General features: G+C 39.2%; 1 protein-coding gene across 4 annotated transcripts in view; it reads right to left on the bottom strand.

Moving 5' to 3' along the window:
* Positions 1 to 13,933, bottom strand: part of SVIL (supervillin) — a 125,240-nt gene that overhangs the window by 46,081 nt on the left and 65,226 nt on the right. For 3 of the 4 annotated variants that reach the window (XM_067470347.1, XM_067470348.1, XM_060782485.2), the window contains exons 8-15: positions 9,837 to 10,691; positions 9,252 to 9,422; positions 8,645 to 8,679; positions 7,938 to 7,999; positions 7,563 to 7,702; positions 6,855 to 6,950; positions 3,485 to 3,737; positions 807 to 1,380 (exon numbers count right to left, since the gene is read on the bottom strand). In XM_067470347.1, coding sequence (XP_067326448.1) covers positions 807 to 1,380; positions 3,485 to 3,737; positions 6,855 to 6,950; positions 7,563 to 7,702; positions 7,938 to 7,999; positions 8,645 to 8,679; positions 9,252 to 9,422; positions 9,837 to 10,691 — 2,186 coding nt within the window. The remainder of the gene's footprint in view (positions 1 to 806; positions 1,381 to 3,484; positions 3,738 to 6,854; positions 6,951 to 7,562; positions 7,703 to 7,937; positions 8,000 to 8,644; positions 8,680 to 9,251; positions 9,423 to 9,836; positions 10,692 to 13,933) is intronic. The other variant, XM_060782486.2, reaches the window with a different exon arrangement.

The following is a 13,933-nucleotide window of genomic DNA, read 5'->3' as shown; positions in this document are numbered from 1 at the left end:
AAAGTTTACATGGTTATTTAAACACCATTTTAGACACAGTAAAGAAAAATAATCCAGCAGCCATTTGAAGATTTAAGATCTTTGAAGACCTCCAATTAGTGAAATGAAATCCCAGATTGGCTCCTCAGTAAATGCAAGAAATTTTTACTTTAAAACAATCCTAAATGTACACAATCTGAGTACTAAGGGGAGCCTGTAGAAGCTTATTCTGCAGAAACCCAGTTGAGGAAATATGTGCCACACCCACCAGCATGTCCACATTCATATTAAATGTCAACAGGGCATTTTTGGTGGGCTGAACCTTATAGCTAACAGTATTAGTGGAAAGAAAGGTGGGATAAGAATCAGATTTATTCCTTAATTAATTAAACAAACCTATCCAAACGAACTGGATGGACAACAAAGTAAAAACGTTCTTTGTGGTAAAATTACTATTACAAGGTTTTAAATTACAGACGGACACCAGGAGAGAGCATAATGAATCAATTAACTTTATCTGGCAGGCCATGATCAATTAGGCAGGCTATCAAAAATGCTATTTTAAATAGTTATAACAATGGAGCAATAGATTAAATATTCCTCAACCTCCCACCCTTACACAGGTGGGAATGCCTCTTGAGATGACTTGCTAGGACACATTGTCTAAACACAGTTTTTGTTCCTGCTTTATAAACATGTATTCACATACAAGCCACACCCATGCATTTGAATGCAGTTGCATTTTGTATAATTGATTGATTCCAAGCCAAACAATGGAGACGCCAAGATTTCATTAATCAGGGGACCATCACAACGGAAACATTTACCTCTCTGCTGGGTCGGTCGTGCCCCGGTTCCCTCACACTCCATCACATCCTCAAAGAGCTGGCCTTTGGCTTCCCGTTTCTCCTGCAAAATGTTGCTGACCAATTCCTTTTGTTCAGCAGGCTCACTGTGAGGCTGTGGGCTAAACAATTCCATGCTGCTTTTTCTTGGGAATGCATATTTAATCTCTTTGTTGTAGTCCTCCGTTTTATCAGAAACAGGATGTGGGGGCTCTTCCTTAAAGGAACTGTGCTTTTTTAAACCATTCTCTTCACGTTTTACAAATCCCCTGGGCTCTGCCTCTTCACACTCCCTCGACTGGCGCTTGTTCTCTCTCACTTCCACCGAAGGCTGCCACAGTTCTGTTTTCAGGATGTTTTTTAATGAAGTATCCACATTATCTACTAAAGAGTGGTGCCTGAAATCAGGTTTAGTGATCTCACTGGCCGGGTCGTCCTCAGCTGCCTTCACATGCAGATCCTTACTATACACCGGCGACAAGGCAGAGACCATGGTGGAGACGGATGTTACAATAGTGGGAGACAAAGGAGCTATCTTCCCGCTATCACTTTGTACCTATGGAACAATACAAATACTTAGAATTGGTAAATAAAAAACAATTTTAATAACAAGCAATTGAATTATCATGTATCTTTAGATAACTGAAAATAGGGGGTGGCTACACCATCAAGGTTCAGGTTTCATAGCAGCAGTAGAAAAAAGAAAGAGGGGGCATTTATTTTGTTGCCCATGCCCACTTTCCCTCAGGATCTGGCATTTTCTGAAGCTGTTTTGGGAAACCATTCCTAATAAAAGACAGATCTCAAAGGTTTATTTTTTCATCATTACATCAATACCTTTTTACAACCACGCCCCCCAACTTGACGTATAATAATAACCATCACTTTATTTTTAAAATAATTTTTGTTAATGCCATATAGCAAAGTTTTACATTCTGATAAAAACAAAGAAAAATGAGAAAATAATAGGTTTACCAAGAGAGAAGAAAAACCAGGAAAAAAATAAAAATGAAAAGACAGAAAGGAGAGAAAAAAATAAAAAATAAAAAGTCCATGTTAAAAAAAATTAAGTAGTTTGACTTCCATCTACTCAGTTGGCAATTTTATCATCTTTATATAATTATGCTCTAGGAATTTAACCTATCTTTGTTCTAAATTTTCTGCTTCCCTTTCTTACAGTCCTTGCCTTGTGAACTTTTTTTCCTTTTACTTTCTATTCTCTCTTTTTTCCTTTAAATCATAAGCTCCATTTTTGATCTTCTAAAATAGTCTTCAACTAGGTCTCAGTCAGTTTGCCTTCTAGGTAAGCCTTGGTTTGGTATTATCCAGTATGTAAGTCTGTCCATGCTCACTATTTCCAGTATTTTGTTTTGCCAGTCCTTCGTTGTAGGCATTTCTTTACTCCTCCAATTCCTAGTGTACACTATCCTCACTGGTGTGGCAAGATAGTTAAATAGGAATTCTTTATTGCTATCATTTTCTAAGTTTAACTTTATTTTTATGCCCCATCTCCATCTCCCTGAAGGGACTCGGGGCAGCTTACACATGACACAAAGTGTTTAAAACAATGTGTAAAATAAACACACAGTACAATAAAAAAGTAAAAACCATTAGCATAAGACATGGCCAAACTGTAAATAAGACAAAGGAATGAGATAGTGCAAATTGTAGTTAAGGAAAAAGGGCATGGGATGAAAGTCTAATGCTGTGTCATTAATTGCGGACCATTGGGGCTAAACATTCTCAAAGGCTTGGTTATACATCCAAGTCTTCAAATCCCTACTGAAGGCGGTCAGTGTGGAGGCCTGCATAATCTCCCTGGGAAGGGTGTTCCAAAGACGGGGGGCCACCACCGAGAAGGCCTTTTCTCTTGTCCCCACCAACTGCACTTGTGACGGAGGCAGGGCCTCCCTGGCAGATCTTAACACTCACGCAGGTACATTGGGGGGATGTGGTCACGAAGATAGACAGGACCTGAACTGTTTAGGGCTTTATAGGTAATAACCTGCACTTTGAATTGAGATTGGAAACCTATCAGCAGGACCCTAGGCCCAGTCTACGTGTATTAAATCTGAGATCTTTTGTTAGAGGGAGGGATATAAATATTTAAATAAATCAATAGGTGTAAGCAGTGCAAGCTTGGAATTGATATTGAATGATGAAAAAAATGCATTTCAATTATTATTGATACTTGAAAGTTTAAGTCTCTTGGTTAAAAATGGAAACACTTTATTTCCATAAAAGGCTTTAAAAGGGTCTTTCCCTAAAGGGAGAAAAGGGAGAAAAGGGAGAAGGAAAGAGAAAGAGATTACAAAGAGTAAACCTATAGTATAGTAAAAATGTACTGTCCATTCCAGCAGTCCACTTCATATCAAGCCTGTATCTGTAGATGTTGTGCAGAAATCAATAGATTATATTAATGACAAAGGATCAAAGTAATTCTACTTGATGTCAACCTGGAATATATTTCCATGCAAGCTCACAAAACGCACTAAATTCAGTATGATCAATTTCTATGGGGTAAACATCCAAATAACTACTAGAACAGACTTGGACAACTTCCATATTTGATCACTGACAATGTTGGCTAAAGCTTCCCAGAATTGAAGTCCACTAGCCAACAACCACTAGTGTACTTGAAAAGCACCAAATACACATACCTGTTCAACTTCACCAAGTGTGACAGGCTGCGTTTGGTATCGAGCGTTTGATCTCCTTTGTCTAATGTCTCCTTTGGTTCTTGTAGAGACTACCTTTGTCACTGGTTGAGATAACTTGTTGAATAAGGCCATCTTCTCTGCCAGGGTCAGGGTAGAGGAGTCTGGTTCTCCAGGCTGATCTTGTTCGAGGGCATCTTTGGCTTCTTTTATTTCTTCTTTAGCAGAAGTCTTTTGGTGTGCAGATGCCTGCAATCTTTAAAGTGAAAATAGGAATTAGTACCTCGCATTGCAAACCAAGAACTCTTTCACCAGGGTTTTAGACAAATAATGGAAAAAATATTAAATAAGGAAGCTGCAAGACATAGCAGAAGGAAAGCGAAAAAAATCTAAATGTGCTCTCAGTCTACTTATGAACTCTCTCCTTATCCACAAGCGATACCTTCCAAGAACACACACACACACACTGATGGATATCTGAAATCGTGGATGATAGTAGATCTTATATTTTGGCTACACTATGTATTTTGAATGTGATGTGGTTTATGTGGAATGGCATCGAATTGTTGCCATATGTTAGCTGCTCTGAGTCCCTCAACGACGGAGAGAGGGTAGGATATAAAACAAAGTAAATTTGTCGATCAATGCTTTCCACAGTATCAGTATTTACAGAAGGACATATACTTCCCTGAAAATAATTGTATTGATACCAAAAAGTATCCAGTCTTAAAAATGGTACATCTCTACCATATGGGAGCAGGTGGCTACATATAGTCAGAAGCCTAAGGCTAATTTTACACTTTCAAGAGACTAACTGCAATTCACCCACAATTTTATTTACAGCAGTGCATCTGGTCCTTAACGATCGTCTGGACACCAGCACATACTTTGCACAAATTCTTTATCTGGCTGCACCAGGAACCAACAGGGTCCAAAGATCCACATGGGAAATGGATACCCAAATAATCTGGTACTTTTCTCTGTCTTAGATATTCATACTTAGGCTTAAGTAGAACTACAAATGTCACTTTTAAAACATTTGGTAGTTATTTGTTGCTGTTACTAGTATGACTAATTGCATGACCTTGGAGATGTCTACGGACAACGCCGGTTCTTCAGCTTAGAAATGGAGATGAGTACCAATCCCCAGATTCGGACATGACTGGACTTAACGTCAGGGAAAACCTTTACCTTACCTTTACCTTACTAGTATGACTTCAGTAAATCTTTGTATAGTCCAGTTGCATTTTTGTTATATTTTGTCCCTTCAAAAAAAATTGGACTGATAAGGGAATGCCACAGAATTCTAATAAAAAATGCCTCTAAAATTCCTTAACAGGCAAGTTTAAAAACTAGCAACTTTCACTCTTTACCACAATAGAAAAGGATTGAATCTTATTACTAATATTGCTTTTAAAATCGAACTTAGTTGTGCCCGCATTAAAAAAGGATAGTTTATTAGAGGTAATTATGCTACTTGTAATTTGTTGTTTCCAGGCTCTTAGAGATGCCCTCTGTGCTACCTGGACACATCCTCAGTACTTTTAGGGTTTTCCGAAATCTTTTTAAGTGAAGCTCACTAATGATGTTGGGACACACAATCAACTTAGCATTCCTACTCCTTTGCCTATCATGCACCATCCAGAAATGGAGAAACAGGAAAGATTTGTCTCAGTATTGTGTCAACCGAGGAAGCAGAAGGAACTGTGGAGCAAGTGGGCTACACTGAACTCAGCACACATCAGGTTACTTGGCAAAAAGGCAGTGGCACCATCACATTGTCTTTGTATCCTCTACATTTATTTACTAGGCCTGAGCTTCCTGTTTGCGCACAGAGAACACGCAAAGCAGGTCCAGGCTCTGGAGAAAGGACTGTAGTGGTGAATTACTTGCTTTTCATGCAGAATGTACTATTTTAAATCTCCAAAGTCTCCAGTAAAAGACTCTAAAACTCCATTATTTGTAGAACAGTACATCCCAAACCTGGGTCCCAAATTGTGTTGCATTGGAATTCCCAGAATGGCCATAAGAATTCCCAACCAGAGTGTTCATTGTACAAGGATTATGAGAAATTGACTCCAACATCATCTGAAGATCCAAGTTTGGAAACAATTGGCGGAGATAATGCTAAGCTGGGTATAGGAAACTTCCCAGTTTCCTGCCCTTTGTCTTATTGACTTAAGCAGCTCAATACCGAATTTGAACACATCCAGGAAGACAGATATTTTCTGTCCAATCTTTATTTGGAACACAAAGTATGCAAAATAATTTTTAAAGAGAAGATAACCAGATTACAACTTCACATCAGAAAATTGTACTCTAGGCTTCAACATCTGAACCCTGTTCTTTGGTTTTATCGCTTGGATCATCTTTTCCCCACTTGCATTAAAATACTGGAGCACCTTATTGTGCCTCAGTAAGGAAGAAACCTCAGGTGGGTTTGGGAAGCTGTCAAGAAGAACATAAAAAGGGAGCAATTTTGATCATGGTCTATCTACTCAGCAACAACTGGGTAGCTTAAAACATGAACATCTAGCAAAATGGGCTAGTCAGTGCAAGCAAAAGCCAGGAGACTCTAATTAGTCTTTTTGAAGTCACAGGTATCTGTTAGCTTTTCTGCAATGTTATTTGCTGATATAGACTTTTGCATCTCTTGTCTTTCAGTTATCAGTATGTGGTGAGCTGTATGGAATCAAAGAAAGCAGAAGAAATATATGCTCACACCCATAGATGGTGCAATTTCTTATCCTTTCATTAACGCTACAATGGAGAAAAACAGAGGAAGGGTACAAGAAGTAATCTCTGGACTTTCCTGACTTTAGTCAGGTCTCTCTCTGTTCTGTATTTGAAAGTAAAGGCCAATAAAAGATAGAAGGCAATCGTGACTTTCCATACATTGGACTGCAATTCCCATGTTCCCACATCATCACGTAAGACTTATAGCAGTGGTTCTCAACCTGTGGGTCCCCAGATGTTTTGACCTTCAAATCCCAGAAATCCTAACAGTCGGTAAACTGGCTGGGATTTCTGGGAGTTGTAGGCCAAAACATCTGGGGACCCACAGGTTGAGAACCACTGACTTATGAGATTGCATTCCAGCAATATCTAGAGGAACCCTAGTGCCCATCCCTACACCAAAAATTCAGGAGGAGGGCGACACGAGAAAACAGAAAGACAAGCTTCTGAACTGAACATACAAGAAGCAGAGAGAAGTGTAGCTTTTCCAGCCAAACCAGAAGGTGACAAGGAAGAAAAACATTCCTAAAAGTTCCATCAAATTGCTCGGCACACTTAAGCCACTTAATTTTATGGATGCATTTGCTAGCCATGACCCTTGTGCTCCCTGTAACATGCAAGATGTGTCTCCCAGTACCTGGTAGGATGTACAGTGCTCTTAACTACAGTGGGATTAGGTATCCTTGCCACTACAGGGTGGGTATTCACAGTACATGAGGCAGGGGTAGGTTCACTTAAGAGAAAATAGCCAAGGGAAGGAAAAATTCACAAGGAGAGAGAGAAGAGAACAGCATTAAGAAAGGCATAATAGTGTTCACTGCATAAACTGCCAATCCCCTCATTAAAAATACTTGACAATTTTTAATATAAAAGTTTAAAAGATACCAACAGTATGCAAGAAAATTACAAGTGATCCAAAAACACAGGGTATGGAACAATAATGCAGCAAGAAACATGTAGAAGCAAATTTCTATAATTTCAGAAAAATCTATAATAGGTCTTCACCTATTGCTTCAAAAACATTCTTCCATTTCATGCAGTTTATACTTCTCCACACCCCTACAGAGCTTTCATAAACCACTGCTTTGGGCTAACTCACAAAATCTGCGTTCTGAGATCTGTGGTCCAAACACTAACTTTTCCAAGCTTTGCCCCATCTCCAACAGCATCTAGACATAACTTCTGTCTTCCACCTCAATATACATTTCTCAAAGAAGTTATCCTTCAGCAAAGAAGCCTTTTCCTAATAACTAAGCCATCAGCATTTCATCAGGCAAAATGTAAACATTTCAAAACATTTCAAAATCCAGGAATATGCCAAAGCTAACATATTTCCAGGACTTACGTAGCTGCAATGACCACTTCTTCAGTTGTAATGGGCTGGGTGCGTGACCTGTCCTGCATTCGCCTCAGTCTCCTCTCCACTGCAGTATTTCTTGAACGTGGTTTAGGAATACCTTTCCCATCAAAGGACCTTTCCATTTCCTAGAACCAAATGTGCACCAGAATGAAAAGCTTTTCCCTAATTCAACCAAAAAAATAGCACACCTGAATATCCCTTATGCCAAATTATCAACATAATTCTGATCACAAAGCAGACACTTTCACATTTAAGGTTAGCAAAATACAGAACAGTTCCTCTAACACCTTTAGGATGATTTAGGATTGAATACCCACATCCCCACACATACTCATATATTGAAAGAAATAGAATGCCTACCCTGAAAAGCAACCTCTTTGCAGCAACACTCAGCTTGGCTCTTTCATCCAGCTTCTCTTCATCTACAAAAAACAAAAGTATTTCCTGATACTTCAAATAGATTCCCAGAGCTAATTTTTAGAGGGATTGGATGGCAAAAATTACATTGTCACATGGAGTATGGACAGGCAAAACCGTAGCAGAAAAAAAGCTTCTGCCTACTGCCTTCTTGAAACTTCAATAACTGTGTGGTCCAAATACTCACTTAGTCAAAGTAGCTTAGACCAGGAGGCTAGGTAATGCATGGTCTGTCAGATAGCTATGCTGAGTTGTCAGGTCCCAAAATCTAGATGCCATTGAACTGCAACTCTTAGCATTCTTCACCATTGGCTATGTAAGTCAGCTATGGATGCTAACAGTTGCACTTTGTTCACACTTCTGTTGCATGATCAATTCTAGGCCCTATGTATAAACTTTTGTTTGGCCCACTTAAGACTACCAAGAGGAACACAATAAGCTTGAAGCATGTACTAAAATGGCCTGTGGCCTATTTGCACTCTTATACGTTTGCAATAGATTTTGACATACACATCCCTGAAGGGCTACCCTGCCACCTCCCCACCAGCCTATAGAGAATTATCTCTGGCAAGGGTGTCACCAGCAGCCTCTAAAAGACCAAAAAGAGAAAATCTGAAATAACCGAAAGAGTCGAGAGAGAAGACACTTACCATCAGTAGCTATCATTTCTGGACTGAATGCAGACCTGTGGAAATCACAGAGAAAAAAAGGAACAAATCAGTTTGAGGGCAAAAGTAAGTCATACATTTCTAAACTGAATTATCAAGAGGGACAGCAAGTAGAATATAATTCAGCATGTATTTTGAGTTCCAGTAATATTTCGTTTACAATGACCCTTGAAATGGGAAGGCAAGCAGTTCCAGCCAGGTGTGAGTTGCATGAAGGAGAAGAATGTCAGAAGTCTCATAAAAAGGTCAACACATAAAATACTCTTCTGGTTGTTATAGCACTGACTTTTGGCCCAGTGTCTGTAATTGGTTCTTTTTCAAAAGAGTTTTACCTTAAAGCATAAACATGAAAATACTCTTTCTGTGCACATAGATACATTTCATTCAGTGCAAACTCATACTACCACTTCCAAGCAAATACCAGACTTATAGAATAATGAACACTGGCCGCAACTCTTACCTTAACTGTGCAGTATTAATAATACATTAAAAATAAGCAAGACCTTGGAGAAAGTAGACTGATTTTATTGCTATGAACTGTTGCTCTGGATAATGCCACCCCTGGGTGCTCTGCTACACAAATGCCTACCTATCTGTTTCCTTTCGCTCTGCTGAAGTTATGGGTTGAGTCCTAAATCTCTCAGAAGTTTTTCTATTTTCCCCAGGAGAAAAATAGCGTCTTGGCCTCCGTGACCCTCTTTCGTGTTCAGCACTGCCACACAAATCAGTACCTGATGTTGGCATCTCAAAATGAGACTCACTTTTTGCCATTACAGAAATCGTGTAGAAGGAAACAAAGAATTAGGATAGAATTGGGATGGGACAGGAGGGAGAGAAAAAGGAAGAGAGAGAAATAAAAGACAAATATAAGCATCCCAACAAGTCAATCCACTACAGATCATTCTTCATGCTCCTAGAAAACCATGCACAGGAAAAGTACAAAGTCATTCCATTCCAGCCTCCCAACATCAGAACTTGCACAAAGCAAGCAAAAGCACAAAAGAACACGAGAATTCAGGCCAACTCCATACGAAAGATGCACTAGATGGGAGTTGAACTGTGAACGGAAAGTGCAGCAAAAGGCAACTGATGTTGAGTTTTGAATGCCATTTATGCCAAGGACGTGCATGTGTCACACCATTAAAAAAATAAAAATTCAGAAAACATCACCTACAGTTCAGGTTTCTTGCTGGCACTGGCAGTTTCCAAAAAGGCATTGCGAAGTTGAGCAACAGAAACTTTAGTGTCAACCATGGTAATTTCACCGTTAGGGATTTTTCCTTCAGTGCTCCGAAATTCCATCTCATTCTTTGCAATATGCTCCTTACTTTTGAAAACTTCTAATTTAGGAGAACCAGTATAATCAGACAGGGAACGAGTAAGGACTTTGTGCCTCGCTGGAATCTCTTCCCGAACCTGAACTTTCCCTTTAGTGCTTTGGAGATACATGACTTTTTCACTCCTTTCGGTGCTCTCGTGAGTCTTCATCAAAGCTCCAGGCATCCTCTGCCTCATGCGCTCTAAATCTCTCTCAGGTTCCATAGATTTTGGCTTGCTCACTGGAAGTATCTCGGCATCACCTTCTCTTGTGCGGCTCTCCCTGCTCTTCCCTTGTCTATGGAACGCTGAAGGCAAAATTGGCTGTCTCTCCGGCTCATTCTCCAAACTGGAGTAACTGAGCTTCAATGGTTCATGAACCTGAGGCAAGTCAGTTTTTCCATTGTCCATAGAAGCATCCAGTGGGAATCTGGTTAAGAAGTTAGCATTAGCTGGTTCCAAGTAACTTTCTCGCTCTTCTGAAGTCACCAGCTTAGCTGTATGAGCAATTCCCGCAGGTTGGATGTAGCCATGCACTGGTCGGCAGAGCAAACCAAGTGGCTGACTGGCCACCCTATGGAAGGCAGATGTTTCTGACTGAAGAGGCACGAAATTAACAGGCACTGGGCGAATCTTTCTTTGACTGTCTGTTACGAGTTCAGGGCTTCCACGAGTATTTTCCTCTTTCACCAGTTTCTCTCTAACTTTTACTCTTTAAGAAAGAAAAATGGATTACAATGTGGCATGGCTACAACTCAGTTGGAGAGAAAGAGAATGAGAGAGAATGAGTAAGAGAGAGGAAACAACATGCACCAAATTGGGGGAGATTTAGCAACATTACGTATTAATTACTGTTAAACTAGATGATGAGTGGGAATATTAGTGGACATTCCTAACAAATGGACTCTGCCAAATCCTAGGCCACAGATATCAGTGAGGTTCCAGGACATTATGTTCCGTGTAGCCACACTTCTGTCTACATCTGTTTTCATGCTTTGCATCAGGGTTTTCTCGGTAATTTATAGTCTGCTGAATCCAATTTGCCAAAGAAGAAATGGAAATAAATACGGCCAAATGGGGAAAAAAATCAGAAAAAAATAATGCTTTCATTAAACTACAAATTCAACTTTAATTCACGAATGGCTGCTTCATTCTGAAATGTTTTCCAATACTGGCAGCGCTCATGCTTATTGGAGACCAAAAACAAGTGAATGATTTCTTACCATTTTCCTTCTTTTTCTAATCAACATTAAGAACAAATCATGCAAAGTGAGAAACAAGATAATTCAATTTTAAGTGTAAATAATGAGAAATTATTATACTCATGAAAGTATTACACTCATGAAAACATAACTTATTCTTAAAGATATCTATTTCAGTTTTGACTGATGCAGTGTATGTCTAGATTGCTCTTTTCCTCAGCAAAATCAGGAAGAATGCAAAACAGAGGGAAAAACATTCTTGTTCCTGTGTATTGCTGAGAAAGCTGAAAGCACGTGTGCTGCCAGCAAAGGGTGATAATATGATACTATGTATTCTGTTATTTGTATCTTACATTCTGTTCTTAAAATAGCCAAAAAGATGTGTTTGGGTAGTCTATATGCAGGACATGAGTTCAGAAGACCCTACCTACTCATATTTCTCAAAAAAATTATAATCAGAGGCATATTGCTATCAACAGTAGCCATCATCAGAAGTGTATGCACCATTAATCTGTCTGATTTCCTTTAAAAGCTGACTAAGCCTGAAGCCATCATTACATTTTGAAGTAGCAAACTTCCATACTCTGAGTACTGTGTGAAGAAGATCTTCCTAAGCAAAAGTATTGAAAAACAAAATCATACAGGAAAACAAAATATGAACACAAAATTAATGGAAGATGGGATATGTTGGCTGTGTAGTTCAAGGAGATGGAAAACTTGGTAAGTCTGGTGGACAACCTCTACTGCACCTGACTTAGGTCTTACCATCTCTTAAAGTGGAAATGGCCACAAGTCCACTCCTGCTTTCCTAAAATCTTATTTTTGATCAAAAGAAAATATATATTTTGGCACACTTCTTTTATTTCCTAGAAGGCTCCAAGAATGTGAATATTAAATTTGGACCAGATTTGAGGACATACAGGGGCCACAAAATACAGGAGGAACCTCTCATATGTTTCTCACTGCTGAAGTAGTTAGCAATTGCATTATAAGCAAAAATAATGAGGCTGTGCATTAACAGCAGTCTCCAGATGGGCTAAAAAAAAAGGTTTGGTATACACTGTGTCTTGGTTTTTGTTTGCACAATGAGGTTTTCTTTCTCTTTATAATGGTCTGAACCTTGCTAACATCTACTCTAGAATATCTCCCAACCCTTTAGAGAAGATTCTTAAGACACGCAGCAAAGCTGTTTGGGTAACTCTCCCCTTCCTGTTTCAATGATATCAGAAAAAAGGGTAGTTTGTTTCCACCCTATGTACTTGTGTACTGACACAGAGAACCCTAAAAATGAAACTGAGTTGTGTAGATATAAAGCTCCCAATATTATAACAGTAGTCAAGAAGCTGACAGAGAATCTGCTGTTTTTTCCCCTAGGCACTACCTACTGAGTTTCAAATTCTTCCACTGGCTTAAAGTAAGGGTCATGGGCTCTACCTATAGTTAATTTTAACCAGGATCTCAATTAAGGTTTAAAGCTGGTTGGCAAACTCTGGCTAGCCAGAACCATGGTTACACATGGGAATTTATGTAAGATGCACAATTCATATCTAATGCTCTATTAATTATAATTTCAACCCAAATGTGGTGCTTCCAAAGTCTGTAACATCACCTCCTCCTTTTTTTATGAACACACACTGTTTGGAAGAGTAAGTGTCCAAATATTAAATTATTAACAATAACAAGGAATCTTGTTGCTAGTGTGTTCTACCGTGGTAAACAAATTGAACTACCTTTTAACCACCCATGTCCCAAAATAGTTCACCTATTGCCTATTCATCCAATTAAAAAAATTAGGAACCCATCCTTTGAGATATGAATTCATCTATTTATAGCATGAGTTGTAGGTGTAAACATGCAAAATAAGAGTGTGACTCTCATAATTATGGGACCAGTAAGTATGGTTTCATATACCAATATCTGACAAAATAGGTCCTCTTTGGGCATGTTCGAGGTCTACCAGGTGACTCTAAACTATGCTTCTTTCAGACATTGACATATTCTATGATATGGGCCAGAGGTTTAGCACAGCTGGTAAATCACCAGCAATGCTAAGATCTACCAATCGAAACGTTCTAAGTTCAAAGCCCCAGGTTAGTGTGAGTGGCCGACTGTCAGCCCTGGTCACTGTTTTTTCCCCCTCCAGGTGTCCCCTGAATAACATCCTTGCAGACGGCCAATTCTCTCACACCAGAAGCGACCTGCAGTTTCTCAAGTCGCTCCTGACATGACAAAAAAAAAAAACCCTGTTTACCTAAGCAGTTCGAAAACAGCTTTAGCTGTAATTAGAGAAATTCGGTACCGCTACAAAGAGGGGAAGGTGTTTTACAACGCCATAAAGAAGGATCAGAAAATGCTGTGCAACCAAAAGAAAGAAGGAATTCCTGACGGCTCTTTGTCATAGAGGATGGAGCAACAGCACCCCCTGTGGCTGGACTCAACCTTCCATGGCATTGAAACAACACGCCTCCTTTTTGTTCTGTCTGTCTGTGTACTGTCTATACAAAGTGGCATTGAATGTTCGTCGTGTATGTATGCTGTGATCTGCCCTGAGTCCCCTTTGGGGTGAGAAGGGTGGAATATAAATAAAGTGTTGTTGTTATTGTTGTTGTTGTTTCTATTATTATTATTATTATTATTATTATTATTATTATTATTATTATTATTTGCTTCCACTAGATGTCATTTATTCAATAGGGTTTGCTATTACCTATGATTTGAAACATCCGTGCAAAGTCCTGGAATGCATCCCGGC

This window comes from Anolis sagrei, chromosome 6, assembly GCF_037176765.1.
Source record: "Anolis sagrei isolate rAnoSag1 chromosome 6, rAnoSag1.mat, whole genome shotgun sequence".
Classification (NCBI taxonomy): domain Eukaryota; kingdom Metazoa; phylum Chordata; class Lepidosauria; order Squamata; family Dactyloidae; genus Anolis; species Anolis sagrei.
The sequence above is the reverse complement of the archived record's forward strand: the minus strand, read 5'-3'. Positions and strand labels throughout refer to the sequence as shown.